The following is a 13,900-nucleotide window of genomic DNA, read 5'->3' as shown; positions in this document are numbered from 1 at the left end:
AGGCGCTTCCTTAGGTGCGAGTCAGACATCTTAAATGTACGCCTGTAAAACGCCTACTGTAAAATGTTATTTATATAACATAAGTCTCTATTTATATACTGCACAATGCCTTGCAGTTCTAGGCGATGAACAAAAGGAATACATCAAGGAAAATTGTTAACATTAAAGATAGATAAATTGTAACATGGTGTTATGGTATTTTTAAACATAGTGTCTTTCATGAGATGGTGAAATGGAAATTTTAAACAATCCTTAGGAATTTGTTCAAAATTTAAGGCATCAAACAACTCAGCTCAGATTCAGATTCCATTTTAACTGGTAGGGCATGCCCCATTTGATGGATAAATCTAGTGAATGACAAACTCTCCAGTAGAGACATTCCATCTAGGAGGTAGAGGAGAAGAATCAAAAGTGATATCATAGGTCTCTGGAGTAGAGAGTTCTGGTTCAGAGTATGTAAGATCCAAAAGGTATGTGTCATAATCAGTTCTTTTAGGAGATGAGGCAAGTCTGGGGCAGTGGTCTTTTGACTTAGATCGGTGTCAATGAGAAGACCTATGACTGCGGTGCCTGGAAGAACTATCGGTGTCTTGGTGATTATCCGATGTAGAGTGAGATGAAGAACTATGATGCCTATTAAGTGGTATAGGTTCAGTACCGGAGTCCCTGGTATAGCAATGCTTGGGCTGGGATGGTACCGACAGAGCTGAGGGAGGTAAAAGGGCTGGTTGTTCCTACAACATAAATGCCAGCTCCCACTGAAGTAATTCTTTAATCTTCTCTTGCAAAGACTGCAATGGTACCGTAGATGTTGTTGGTACTGTCGGTGATCTCAAAAGAGGAGACACTAACTGTAAAGAAAGAGATCTCAACTTCTTGCATCGGCTTTTGGCGTGCACTGACTTACTTGATGCTTGAGAAGTTGCTGATATATGAGTAGAAATATGAGTACGTTTCTCAGCATTCTTAGAAGAAGTCGATGGTACCATTAGAGTTGACACCGAGCAGGATGCCGGTGCCGATGCCTCTGGAGAATGGTTCTTGGACTTTGATGGATAAGATGACATGGTCAATGATGAAGAGTATCCAAAAAGCTTCTCCTGCTGTAAAAGTCAAGCCTTCAAAGAGCACTTTTAAAGATTAGAACAGCGGAGACAAGCGTCAACTTATAGGGCCAAGACACGGTAAGTTCAGATGGACTAACTGAAACGAGAACACTTTTTAAAAGACTTGGACATCAATGGAAAAATAGCCGCAGCAGGGTCGAAGGGCTCAATTGTAGTGGAGGCCGAGTAACGTGGAGTTCAAAAAAAAAAAAGATCAATGCAGCCGGCCTAGAAAGAGGCTGAGAGCAACCCAAAGGTTGAAAGAAAACAAATTAAACAACTAGAGAAACAAAATAATGAAGAAAATATGCAAGACAAACAATGGGAAGGCAAGAGAAAAGGAGTAAAAATGCACGCTTGGAGACACTCCAAAAACACAACTTCTTAGCTCCGCGGAAGACTAAAAACTGATGGTCCCGCAAGCCAACATCAGGCAAGAAGGCACTCTCACATGTGCGATACAGGTGGCCTCGATATTTCTAAAGAAGTTAAAGTGACAGTATACTTTTGCACTGCCTGTACCAGGGCTCCATGGATGATGTCACCCATCTGTAAGAATATGTTGCCTGCTTGTCCTGGGATAATACATGATTATTCCTCCTTACCCAAAGATGAGGAAGCAACTTGCAAAAAAATTGCTGCTTCATCTGAAAAGGGACTCTCTGGTGTCAGTCTTTCCTCTTTCCAAACACCCCATGGTATCCCACCCATCATGAAAACTCTCCTGAGGGCATATCCCATAAAGCAGTCCCCTGAGGCAGTGGTCTCAAACTCAAACCCTTTGCATGGCCACATTTCAGGTACTTGGAGGGCCTCAGAAAAAATAGTTAATGCCTTATTAAAGAAATTACAATTTTGCATGAGGTAAAACTTCATAGTTTATAAATCTTTCCTTTTCGATAAGTCTTAATAATAATAATTTATAACTAAAGAGACATAGGATTAAGAAACTTTTATTTTACTTTTGTGATTACGATAAACATACCGAGGGCCTCAAAATAGTACCTGGCAGGCCGCGAGTTTGAGACCACTGGCCTGAGGCAACTCCCTGCCAACTTGATACTCTACTCATGAAGCATACCTCCATGGCAAAAAAATATCCTTACATATGCCCACCCCCTGATCCCATTCCCAGCCATACCATGGGTCCTTTGGTCAACTGGAGCAATGCCCATTTGCTCCTGCTCCCATATTTCTGGCAGACATTTTATGACAGAGGAGCCTTATAGCAGTTGTAAGTAGGCATTGATCCATCTCCACTAGACCCCAAGGGCCCTTGGTAAGGTCAGGGAAAAGGATTGAAGGGGGGAGGTTTGAGAATATTTTTGTTGAGGAGGGTTTAGAATGGAGGGGGGGGAAGGGCACCTGCCCAAATGTGGTGGGAAGTTGCTGCAGTGGGGGTGTTTTAGAAGAAAAATCCTGGAGAGGGGCCTGAAATCATAAAGGGATGTCATGGGGGCTTAGTATAGTGGTGTGGGTCTGCGGATATGGGGGTGGTGAGGGAGATATGTGCAATTATGTTGGGTCACAGATGTGAAAATCTATAGCCACCACTTAGAAATGCCTCAGGGCATGTGTAAATTCCAACATCTATTTTGTTACCATATAGCTGTGCATTCCTATTTCACATAGGGAATCGACATCTGTATTGTATGCCTGCCCAAACTACTCACTCTCTCTGCCCCCATCCCTGCCCCCGTGTTATCTAGATGCACTCACTTTCCCTATGTGTGAATGTTCTGAACTACCTTTTAAACATACTACAAACACTTGAGAATGCTTCTAAAATAAGAGTCTTAATGTATTACTTTCAAAAAAATCAACTAGAACAACTAGAACAAATTCACAAAAACAATTACTACTACTACTTATCAGTTACTGTAAAGGAAACAGTAATCAGAAGTTTGTACAAATCCTCAAAGAGTACAAATTTTAATTTCAACATTGCCTGTTTCAATGAGATTTTAATTTAAATTTGCACCACAACTAGCAGATTCTAATTGATCAGCATATGTAAGAAAAATCCCTATTACCTGCTATTTAATCTTGTGGTTAATAAATTCTGCACTTGTAACTGTTTCATGATGGGGTGATTTTCTGCAGTGGTTAATGTTCGGTTCAATCTGCATTTATTGCCAATCAAGAACAAGTATAGCTAGTAGTCATTATTCTGCAATACCTCAATGATGGTAATGACGCACAGTACTGCTTCCCACTGAGCTGGGCACACCAAGGCATCCTTCTCATCAATATTTAGAAGAACAGCAGCACATGTCCTTTGTGCTTCTACTTTCACAAGTCCACACAAATGCTGGCAAAAAGCAGAAATTACCTCAAAGAATGCTGAGCGAACCTAGGACAAACATGGAGGAAAAAAAGAAGAAAAGCTGTGACTATGCAACTTGTTTCTAAGCACTTAGTTTAGCGGATAGTGAGAGGAGAAATAGTCCAAGTCATACTGTTAAGGAAAATTTATTCTTACCTGTTAATTTTCTTTCCTTTAGTCTTACCAAACTAATCCAGAACCTATGGATTGTGCCCATCAGCCAACAGATGGAGATAGAGATCAAAGAGCTATAGGTACTGTACAAATAAGGTGTTCAGTATTTCAAATGACAAAGCAATGATGAACCAACCATTTACCTTCTTTGCAATTATACCAAAAAATTAGAAAGTGCCATTAAAAAAATCTTTTACAAACATGAGAGATTGCCACTCAAAAAATGTCTTCAATACTACAAATAGTTTAAAATGAGAATATGATAAAAGAAATGTGTTGGTTTCTGAACTGGTCTGGTAGGACTAAAGGAAAGAAAATTATCAGGCAAGACATAACTTTTCTTTCCTTGGCATCCTTACAATATCAGCCCAGAACCTGTGGAGTATAGCAAAGCATTCCTTAAGAAGGGTGGGATACTGATATTGCTCTTCTAAGCACCTCAGAACAAAGATGGCTTCTGCTCTCACTGCTAAATCAAGCCTATAATTCTTTTAAAAAGTGTAAAATGTTTTCTCCTGAAGCAGTTCCCCCTTTAAAGTTTGTTACATACTGCAAATTTCAAAGGATTCTCAGGGCCAAGACTTGGTGGATCGAGTTCAAGGTAATCAAATTGATAATAACTTATCTCTATCAAGGATTCTTCCAGTATTGCAGATAACTGCAAGGGCCACTTTAATTGCCTCTTTCATTTTTGAACAAGACTTAAATGCAGTTTGAAAAGCTCAAACTTTGGGTTCCCTTTACAAAACTGCCTTAGAGGTTTCTACCGTGGGTCAGCGAGGTAAATGCTCTGACATTCATAGGAATTCTATGAGCATTGGAGCATTTACCTCGCCAGCCCGTGGTAGAAACTTCAATCCACAGCTTTGTAAAAGACCAGCGTTTTCTTTCTTGGTTAATGAATATGATTTCTCCAGATATAACAAAAACAATGCAGGACCGAAAGAAATCACTTTTAGCCCCAAGACAAAATACTTTGAATCTGGGGGCCATATTTTGTTAGCTTATTCTCGCAAGTGTAGAATCTACTTTGGGGGCAATAAATATAGGGTTTTGTTCTAACCTCAGAAGTTAAAAGCATTACATATATATGAAGTAAAAAGCTTAATGACTGGAGTTAGGAAATTATAATAACAACAACTTTATTCTTATATACCGCCACACCATATAGTTCTAGGCAGTTCACATCAAAGAAGACTGTACAATCAGTGAAAATACAACAATTGAAAACAAATTATCAGGTTACAAATTTATTGAACAGGTAAGTTTTCAGCAACTTTCTGAAAGAATAATAATAGCAGCTTTATTTATATCCCATCATACTGAGCTTGAGGAATAACAGTACTCAACCAGGTATTATGCCATTGTTAATGTGCTTGGTCCTTTCCTAATACCGTACAGCAATACCTTTTTGGCTTGCGAGCTACCGTATTTTCACGCATATAACGCGCGCGTTATACGCGTTTTTACCTACCGCGCATACCCCTCGCGCGTTATACGCGTGAGCGCGGTATACAAAATTTTTTTTACATAGTTCCCACCCTGCCCGATGCCCGATTCACCCCCACCAGCAGGACCGCTCGCACCCCCACCCCGAACAACCGCTCGCACGCGCTCCCACCCGCATCCGACCATGTGCCTTAGGCCACGCCCCCAGGTGGGACCTAAGGCTCCAGGGCCTATTCTGATTGGCCCACGCGCCTTAGGCCCCACCAGTAGGCGGAGCTTTGGGACGGATGGGCCAATCCGGCCTCATTCCGTGTTGGCTGCCTGCCGGACAGGCGGGTTTGGCTCCCGTCTGTCCGGCCAACTACCAAAGGTACGGGGAAGGGGGGTGGGGGTGTCGTGGGGGTCAGCCAGGGGGGTCGCGGGTCGGCTGGGGGGGCGGTCGGAGGTTCTTGGGGGGGGGGGGGTCGTTGGAGGGGGGGGGGTTTGCGTCGAGGGCAGGAGGGCCTGGGATCCCTCCTGCCCGTAATGTAGTGCGGGGTGGGGGTAGGGGGTCGCTGTGGCCAGGAGGGTTTGGGCTCCCTTCTGGCCCGATATTGTCGGGGAGTCGGCGGTCCTTCGGGGTGGGGGTGCGAGTGGTCCTGCCGGGGGGGGGGGGGATGTATCGGACGTCGGGGGGGGCATCAGGCTTTCAGGATGGGGACAGACCTTCAAGGGGGACAGGCAGACCTTCAAGGGGGGACAGGACTTCAAGGGGGACAGGCAGACCGAAGGGAGTGAAAAAGCTATAAAATAAACCCACTAGCGTGTCAATGTGTTGAGAGGAAGAGGTGGTCTGGGAAATTCTGCTGAGAAAACTCCGGGTCCAGTGCACGGAGAGGCGGGGCAGTGCACGGAAAGTCAGGGAGGGTGAACGGATAGTCGGGACAGCGCACGGAGAGTCGGGGAGGGCGAAAGGAGAGTCGGGGTGGCCAGAGGAGATTCGGGGCGGGCGAAAGGACAGTCGGGCTGCATGCGCGTTATACGCGTGAGCGCGGTATACAAAAGTTTTTGTACATAAAATCGTGGTTTCTGCGCGCTATACCCGTGTGCGCGTTTTACACGGGTGCGCATTATCTGCGTGAAAATACGGTACTTTTAAAATGACCAAGTCAAAATGATCTGGCAGCAATAAAATTTTAAAACACACAAAGCACACTATACGCACAGAAAATGTTAATTATCATTTGTATTTGGGGTTTTTTTCAGAGGTCAAGGCAGATGACTTTAAAATATGCAATGTCACTTCAGTAATAACTATACAAAAATAGACAAATATACCCCCTCTCCTTTTACTAAACCGCAGGTAGCTGCGCTGAATGCCCCTCGCAGCTCCTGACACTCATAAGCTCCCTGCACTAAAAACCACTATCACGGTTTAGTAAAAGGGGGCCATAGTGCAAAATATAGACAACAAATATAAATTCTCAAAACTGACACATTTTGATCACTTAAGTGAAAATAAAATCATTTTTCCTACCTTTTTGTCTGCTGATTTCACAAGTCTCTGGTTGCACTTCCTTCTTCTGTAAATCCAATATTTCTTTCTTTCTGCCCCCTCCCCTTTTCTTTCTCTGTCCCCCTGCCCCCCTCCCCCCAAGCCATCGCGCCATTTTCTCCACTTCCCTGATTCTTTCCCTAACACTGGCTGGTCCAAGACGCACTAAGGACCTGCTTTCTCACATGGACTGTTTGATACCCCAGTTCAGGGTTCATTTTTATGTAACACACTGCTTTGAGTAGGGAAAGAGCAGCAGGCTGCCTGTGCTCACACCATGTTCTCGCAGTAGGGTGAAAGGCTAGATCTGAGGGGAATGCAGCCCCACTCCCTTTTCTGGCTACAACCCACCACCCCAAAACTACCTGGCTTCCCTGTCACCGTAGCATTTCTGTTGGGTCCATTAACGAGCTCCTAGAGACTTGGCTTCATGTTAGATTTTCTGTCCTATTTTCTTATTTTGTTCTGTTGCCCAGTGTTTACTTGTGGGTTTGTAAAAGGAGAGAACTGGCCAGATGTTAAGCACCCTGCATTCTTTGGGCTGAAAGGTCACCTCTGCTTCCCCCCATTCCCTTTTTAGCTGCAGCTTCCAGGTCTTGTGTAGGGGTAAGATGAGGTTCCAATTCATAGAGGGGCTAAATCCTGTTACAGAATTGGGGAAAGTGGAACCGGGGGAGGGGGGGGAAACGACAGGAAAAGGGAAATAGGATCTGGATAAGAAAAGAAGTGGCAGGCAGGGGAAACTGATGTGATGCTGCCCAGGAAAGAGGTAGCAGAAATGACTCTTCTTCCTCCCCTGGCTGTACCCGACAGCCTGTGCTTCTTTTTCTCTGACATCAAGCTTGTTTTTATATCAATGTGACCTTAATCTTTAGTGGGAGGAGTGAATTTGGCAGCTGTGCCGTGACTCACTTTCCTGATTCTTTCCCTCACCCCCCTCCCCACCCAAACCACCTCACCGATTTCTCCCTGCTGCTTCCCCGAGCCAGGCCTGGCGCGTACAAGCGCCGGACTCACAAGACTTCACCTCCGGCGTCAATTCTAACGTCAGGGAGGAAGTTCCAGGCCAGCCAGGCAGCAATTGGCTGGCCCAGAACTTCCTCTCCAATGCTATAAAATAGCCAAAAAAAAAAAAAAAGGGTGTACTTATAACCAAATCAAAGCTTTACACATATCTGAGGGAGTCATCACACATGCCTCTACCCAAGAGATTGCTACACCCCTAGTAGAATGAGCTTTTAAGCTCTTGGGTGGTTGTTAACAACTCCTTGAGTCAGTGGGCTATGCTAGCCTTAGAAAACAATTCACCTCTCTTTGTACCACCAAAAAGAACAGTCCATTCACCTCTCTTTGTACCACCAAAAAGAACAGTCCATCAGATTTCCTAAATTCATTAGAGACTTCTAAGTATCTGAGAACATGGCAAACATCTAGAAAATAAAGGAATTTTAAACTTTTCACTATCATCTTCTCTACAAAAGGATGGAATTAGAGCTTCATTTAAATGAAAAATGGACATCATGGAGGGGGGGGGGGGGGAGAGGAACCCTATTATTTATTTATTCATTCAATTTTTTATACTGTTCTCCCAAGGGAGCTCAGAACCGTTTACATGAATTTATTTAGGTACTCAAGCATTTTCACTGTCTGTCCCAGCAAGCTCACAATCTACCTAATGTACCTGGGGTAGTGAGGGGATTAAGTGACTTGCCCAGTGTCACAAGGAACAGCGTGGATTTGAACCCACCACCTCAGGGAGCTGAAGCTGTTGCTTTAACCACTGCACCACACATGCCTGCCTCTATGAAATAAGGAAAGACATTGTCTGTAATTTTGAAATTATTTGAGCTCAGGAAATGGCTACTAAAAATACTGCCTTAAGACTATATGACCTATAACGCCCCTCCTCCTGGACAATTGGAAAAAAATTTCTGCCACTTTTACATGAATCTATTTTAAATGCTTCTGCACACTTTTCAAGATTACTAATATTAGGTCATTTAAATTTGCACATGGAAAATATTTATGATCATAATGTCATTGATATTCTTAGAATCTTTTCATCTTGTCACTTACTATGTTAACAGGGGAAACAAATCCACAGATATCAAACAAACAAGAGCAAAAGTGGAAATGTCCAGTCAGAATGGTGCACAAAAAGTGTCTTTCAACTCATCTGATAAATCCAAATGTCTTTATTCATCCAAAATAACTCATTCATCCAAAGTAACTCAATGACTTGACATAATCATGTTTCGGCCACCCGGCCTGCATCAGGAGTCTTAGGGTATCAATTGGATAAATATGATCTAAAGCACAATGATCAAACCGTTGCTCCAAATCTTGTGACACTACAAACCAAAGACTCCTAAGACTCCTGATGCAGGCCGGGTGGCCGAAACATGATCATGTCGAGTCATTGAGTTACTTTGGATGAATGAGTTATTTTGGATGAATAAAGACATTTGGATTTATCAGATGAGTTGAAAGACACTTTTTGTGCACCATTCTGACTGGACATTTCCACTTTTGCACTTACTATGTTAACCCATAAGAAGGGTCATTCTTTAAATATTATAGACTTTTTTTTAATGGCCTTCAAAGTACATCAAATCACCAGTCTTACACACTTAACACAGCTGCAGTCCTCAGCTCCACTGAAAAAGGTCTCATAGGTACTGGTGACTTGGACTGGCCACCATGGGACCAGCACCCAGCCCCCCCCCCCCTTCCTCACATGCCTGGCTCTACACGCTGCCCCCCTTCCTCCCTCCCTGCAAGGCTCTGCACCCTGTCTGTCCCTCTCTTCCAATGCCTTGCAGGCCTCCATTGGGCCTGCCGTAAGTCCTGGTGGTCCACTGGTGGGCTGGGACAGGAGGGATCCCTTCCGCCACCTGTCCCAGCTGACTCTAACAACTCTCACCTCCCTCTCACCACCCTAATAAAAAGTGTACCTTTAAAATCCTTAGTGTTCCAGCAGTGTACCGGGGCAGCAGCAATCTTCCTACGCTCCTGCCCCATGCAAAGCCACTATCTGAATAGCTAGAATGAGTTCTTGCAGCAACCTCAGAGTTCCTGCAAGACTGCACAATAGCTGTTCAGATAACGCCTTTGCATGGGGCAGGAGCGTAGGAAGATCACTCCTGCCCCAGTTCACCACTTGAAGAAGGCCTGGTTTAGCACAACTGCACAGAAGCATTAGCAGGGCGTGACAGAGACCTTCCTAGTCATTATCAGAGGTTCTTATATACATGCAAACACATTTAAAACTTTGAAAAAGTCAGGATAATAAACAAAAGACCAGGAAACCGATATATAGCATATGAAAAGGGGAATTCACTATTTGTGTGAGAGAATGATTTATATTTAATTTCAAATGTTTTACATATATAAGATTTAATAAACTTAAAGGGAGCCTAAGAGGCAACATCTGGAAATGGTTAAGTTAAAGCTAGAGATACTGTTACCATGAAAATACCAGTCTCTGAGAGGCCTAAAGCAGGAAAGGTCAGCTAGTTTGACCTCCAGCATAGGAAGAAGGGGAACTTGTAGCCCACTTAGGAATGTGTGTCAGTGATGCTTGAAACTGTCAGTTTTTTCCAAACAAGTTTGTCTGACACAGACAAGCTGTTTGATTTAAGCTTTTTGAGAATGACAAAAAGTATATTGGGTATGTTATGTTTTATGCATATTCAGAAATTAATGTAAACAAAAATATGATTTCTGTAACTTTTTTCTATGTCAAAGGGAATTTTCTTTGTTCAAACCTAAGGACAGCCTCTGTTGGCTGATTGGTTGACAAGTGATGATGTCATACTGGTCAGAAGGTATATATTGGTGAACAACTATTATAGAGTGGGATTCTTTGCTAGAAATGCCAGATTTTGGCTTCTGTAAAGACCCCATGATGCAAATAGCCTTTTGATAGTTGTTATGGAAATTAATAAAATCAAGATCTTTTTGGGAACACTTGCGTCATTGCCTTTATTTCTGCACACTTTACACACTTAAGAGCAAGGCAAGCTGCTCACACTGCACCACCAGGGATTTTAAAAGTATGCTTTTTACTAATCAGTGAGGCGGGAGGGAGGTGAGAGTTGTTACAGTCAGCTGGGACAGGAGACAGGACGGATCCCTCCTGTCCCGGCCCACCAGGGCTCAATGGAGGCCTGCAGCAGGTCCAGGAGGGTGTCAGGTGGGTGCTGACCTGAACATAAACCAAGACCCCCCATTTTTGGGCTTTTTTTGGCCCAAAAATCTCAGTTTATATTCGAGTATATGTGGTATTTCAAAGAACAGTTCTGTGGAAAGAATAAACTACATTACATAGTCCTCACACTGTTTTTGAAACTACTGGTAGCAAGTAGCGATAAGGTTCATACACCATGAGGAACACCCTACCTGTGGTATTTTGTGTTTGCTGTACTTCCAAAACTTGTTCTGTGACAGAAGATATTTTAATTTCTCCTCTAAGGAATTGTTTTCATTCATGGGTAACATGCAGATCAACTTCTTTAAAGCCAACAATGAAGAGGTCACAACACGAAAGTATTTAGCTTCTCTTTCCTCCTCTGGTACAGTCCTCAAAGTAAAAGAAATAAATGGCCATTAATATGCATTAAGTGCCATGTAGCCCATAGCATAGCTAAAGTCCATTAATGTGCACTAAGCTTTAGTAAAACAGCCCCTTAATTTTCACTCACTACTATTATTACTGTCAATAAAGAATTATGTAAAGCTATAAATAAAGATCACTGCATGAATTATTGGGCAATCTACCAGCCTAACTAGCCAGTTATGCTTCTGGAGTATAGAGATCTGCTAGTTCTTGAAAAATATCTAGAACCCTGAAATTCTCTAAAGGAAGAATATTAATCTCATTCAGCCTCAGAGGAAGAATTTTTATACAGTCTACTATTGTCTAAGATGCATCCAGGTCCAAATCCAGCCTTGGAAGAAAAATCTGCTTTTGCTTTGATAGTATTTGAGGGTCTAAGCTCAATGTGGCCCCAATCTCAATCACAAACAGTTGCTGCATGGTCAAGTTTAAAATGGAAACAGAAGGCCCAAACTAAAAAATACAGATTGAGGTTGGGCTTGCCTGTATAAATCAACAAGTATGGTAGAGAAAAGCACATACGAAGGTATGCAAATATGATGCCATCCATAAAAGGGCTGACTCAATAAAGAGCTGTAAAAGTGTTAGTAAGAAATGAAGTTATTTTCATAAAATGTATTTACAAGCCAAAAATGGGATAATTTTTTTCCTATGAGTTTCAGTAAAAATCTAGGGCTCCTTTTACTAAGCTGTGATAGCGGTTTTCGCGCGTGCTGAATTGCCCCGTGCGCTAGACGCTAATGCCAGCATTGAGCTGGTGTTAGTTCTAGCCACGTAGCATGGGTTTAGCGCGCGTGATAATTCAGCGCGCGCTAAAAATGCTATAGCACCTTAGTAAAAGGAGCCCCTAGTCTTTCAACCCCTGAAATGCATTTGAAAAGTAACAGATTTATCGTAATTCCTCAGCCCCATAAAAACCATACAAAATGATAGCTTGACTACACTCAACACTCCTGCACAGTGGGCCTGACCATTCCTCATGAATGATTAAAATGCGAAAGGAGTATTATTAAGAATATTACTGTGGGTCACTCAGCGTATCGGGTGTCTCTTTGAGAAGATGATCCTGTAGCACCTGAGTAAAAGAAAACAAAAAAAGTTTTTATTTAATAAAATTACAACGTACCATGTTGCCATGGAAACATTACTGTATAAAGCTCAACAGTATCATTAGATTACACTGGAATCTTTTATAAAATGACCACTTCAAATACCAGTGTACATACAAAAATATGTCACTTTTACTGTCTTTTCACAGGAGATTGTAAAATATTTTGAAATACACAGTACAAAATATGATGCATAATATTCTCCTAGAGAAATTCTGTGCAAAAAATTCAATTCTGTGCAATATTTTGAAAATTCTGCAAACTATATCTGTAAGATTTTGGGTAGAATTCCCTAGTATAAAGGCAAATACCCCCAGACCAGACTTCCTGCTTTCATACATCCTGATCCCCGGGGCAGGTACAAACTGCAATACTCTGTGCCCTCTTTCTATGCTGGGTATCCCTACCACATCAAAGCTTTCTTTCTCTCTTTTCCTGTCCTCTAGCAGAACCCCCTTTTTCTTTTCATCCTAATTTCTGAAACCCTGCCCAGGGCACATACATCTTCATAGCTCTCTCTCAACCACCCCCTTCCCTACCACCGGACATTCTTCCTCACACTCCATTCAAACACAAATACACCAATAGCTCTCTTTCCAATATTTTTTTTCTCTCTCTCTCTACAACACAGATACATATAGAAACATAAAAACATAGAAGATGACGGCAGAAAAGGGCTACAGCCCATCAAGTCTGCCCACTCTGCTTACCCACTCCCTGTCTATGCCCTAATGACCCAATTTTCTTATCTTGACCCTCGTAGGGATCCCACATGGGTATCCCATTTATTCTTAAAGTCTGGCACACTCGCATTCTGAAACCACTCTCCCCCCTAGCTCACATATACCCACAGCTCTTTTCTCAATCACCAGGCACCTCATATAGTACATATAACTCACCTTTCATGACATATACACCCAGCTTTACACGTTGACCAAATTTTTTCAATTAGCCCTGCTTTCAAGCCCCAACTGACTTGTGCAGACTCACTGTTAGAGCCTCATTTGCATAAGGCCCAGCATACCCATGGGGCTCCTGCACACTAGTGCTGCCCGATACAGGGAAAAAAATTTTCGATTTGGGCTTTACAAAAGTTTCAAGCACTAAGATACGCGCATTGATTTATTGCTTATTTATTGTTGGTTTAAAAGAATTAACATTTTCAAGCATTTACCACACATTACATGTTTATCACTTGAGAAGTTTTTCTGATTGATTAAAGATAATGCTAATGCTGGTTGAATTTCTATTCTTATTCAGCGAAGGCATCTGAGATCTTTTCCTCTCAATTTAATTAAAACACCAGAGTTGTGTTTCTGAAAACTGTTTTCACATTTGCTTATACCAAATGAGGTTTCTGCTATTATTTCATTAGATGGGATTATTTTGTAGCCTCTTCACCCACCTCACCCCCTTTACCCTCTCCTACCCACGCTGGTGCTGTGGTGTAAACAAAAAAGACATTTCCTATCTCTGTTAGGTTCTAGCTCACGCTTTTTGTCTTAACACCAGCTCTGGCAGGATACACATTTTAAATCTGACATGTAATCACAAAACAGAAAATAAATTATTTTTTCTACCTTT

General features: G+C 42.4%; 1 protein-coding gene across 2 annotated transcripts in view; it reads right to left on the bottom strand.

Annotated features, from left to right (window-relative positions):
* LTN1 (listerin E3 ubiquitin protein ligase 1) overlaps positions 1-13,900 on the bottom strand; it is a 146,281-nt gene that overhangs the window by 107,601 nt on the left and 24,780 nt on the right. For both annotated transcript variants that reach the window (XM_033942385.1, XM_033942384.1), the window contains exons 5-7: positions 12,230-12,282; positions 10,991-11,171; positions 3,286-3,459 (exon numbers count right to left, since the gene is read on the bottom strand). In XM_033942385.1, coding sequence (XP_033798276.1) covers positions 3,286-3,459; positions 10,991-11,171; positions 12,230-12,282 — 408 coding nt within the window. The remainder of the gene's footprint in view (positions 1-3,285; positions 3,460-10,990; positions 11,172-12,229; positions 12,283-13,900) is intronic.

This window comes from Geotrypetes seraphini, chromosome 4 (genome assembly GCF_902459505.1).
Source record: "Geotrypetes seraphini chromosome 4, aGeoSer1.1, whole genome shotgun sequence".
NCBI lineage: Eukaryota > Metazoa > Chordata > Amphibia > Gymnophiona > Dermophiidae > Geotrypetes > Geotrypetes seraphini.
Note: the sequence above shows the minus strand (reverse complement) of the source record. Positions and strands in the feature narration are given on the sequence as shown.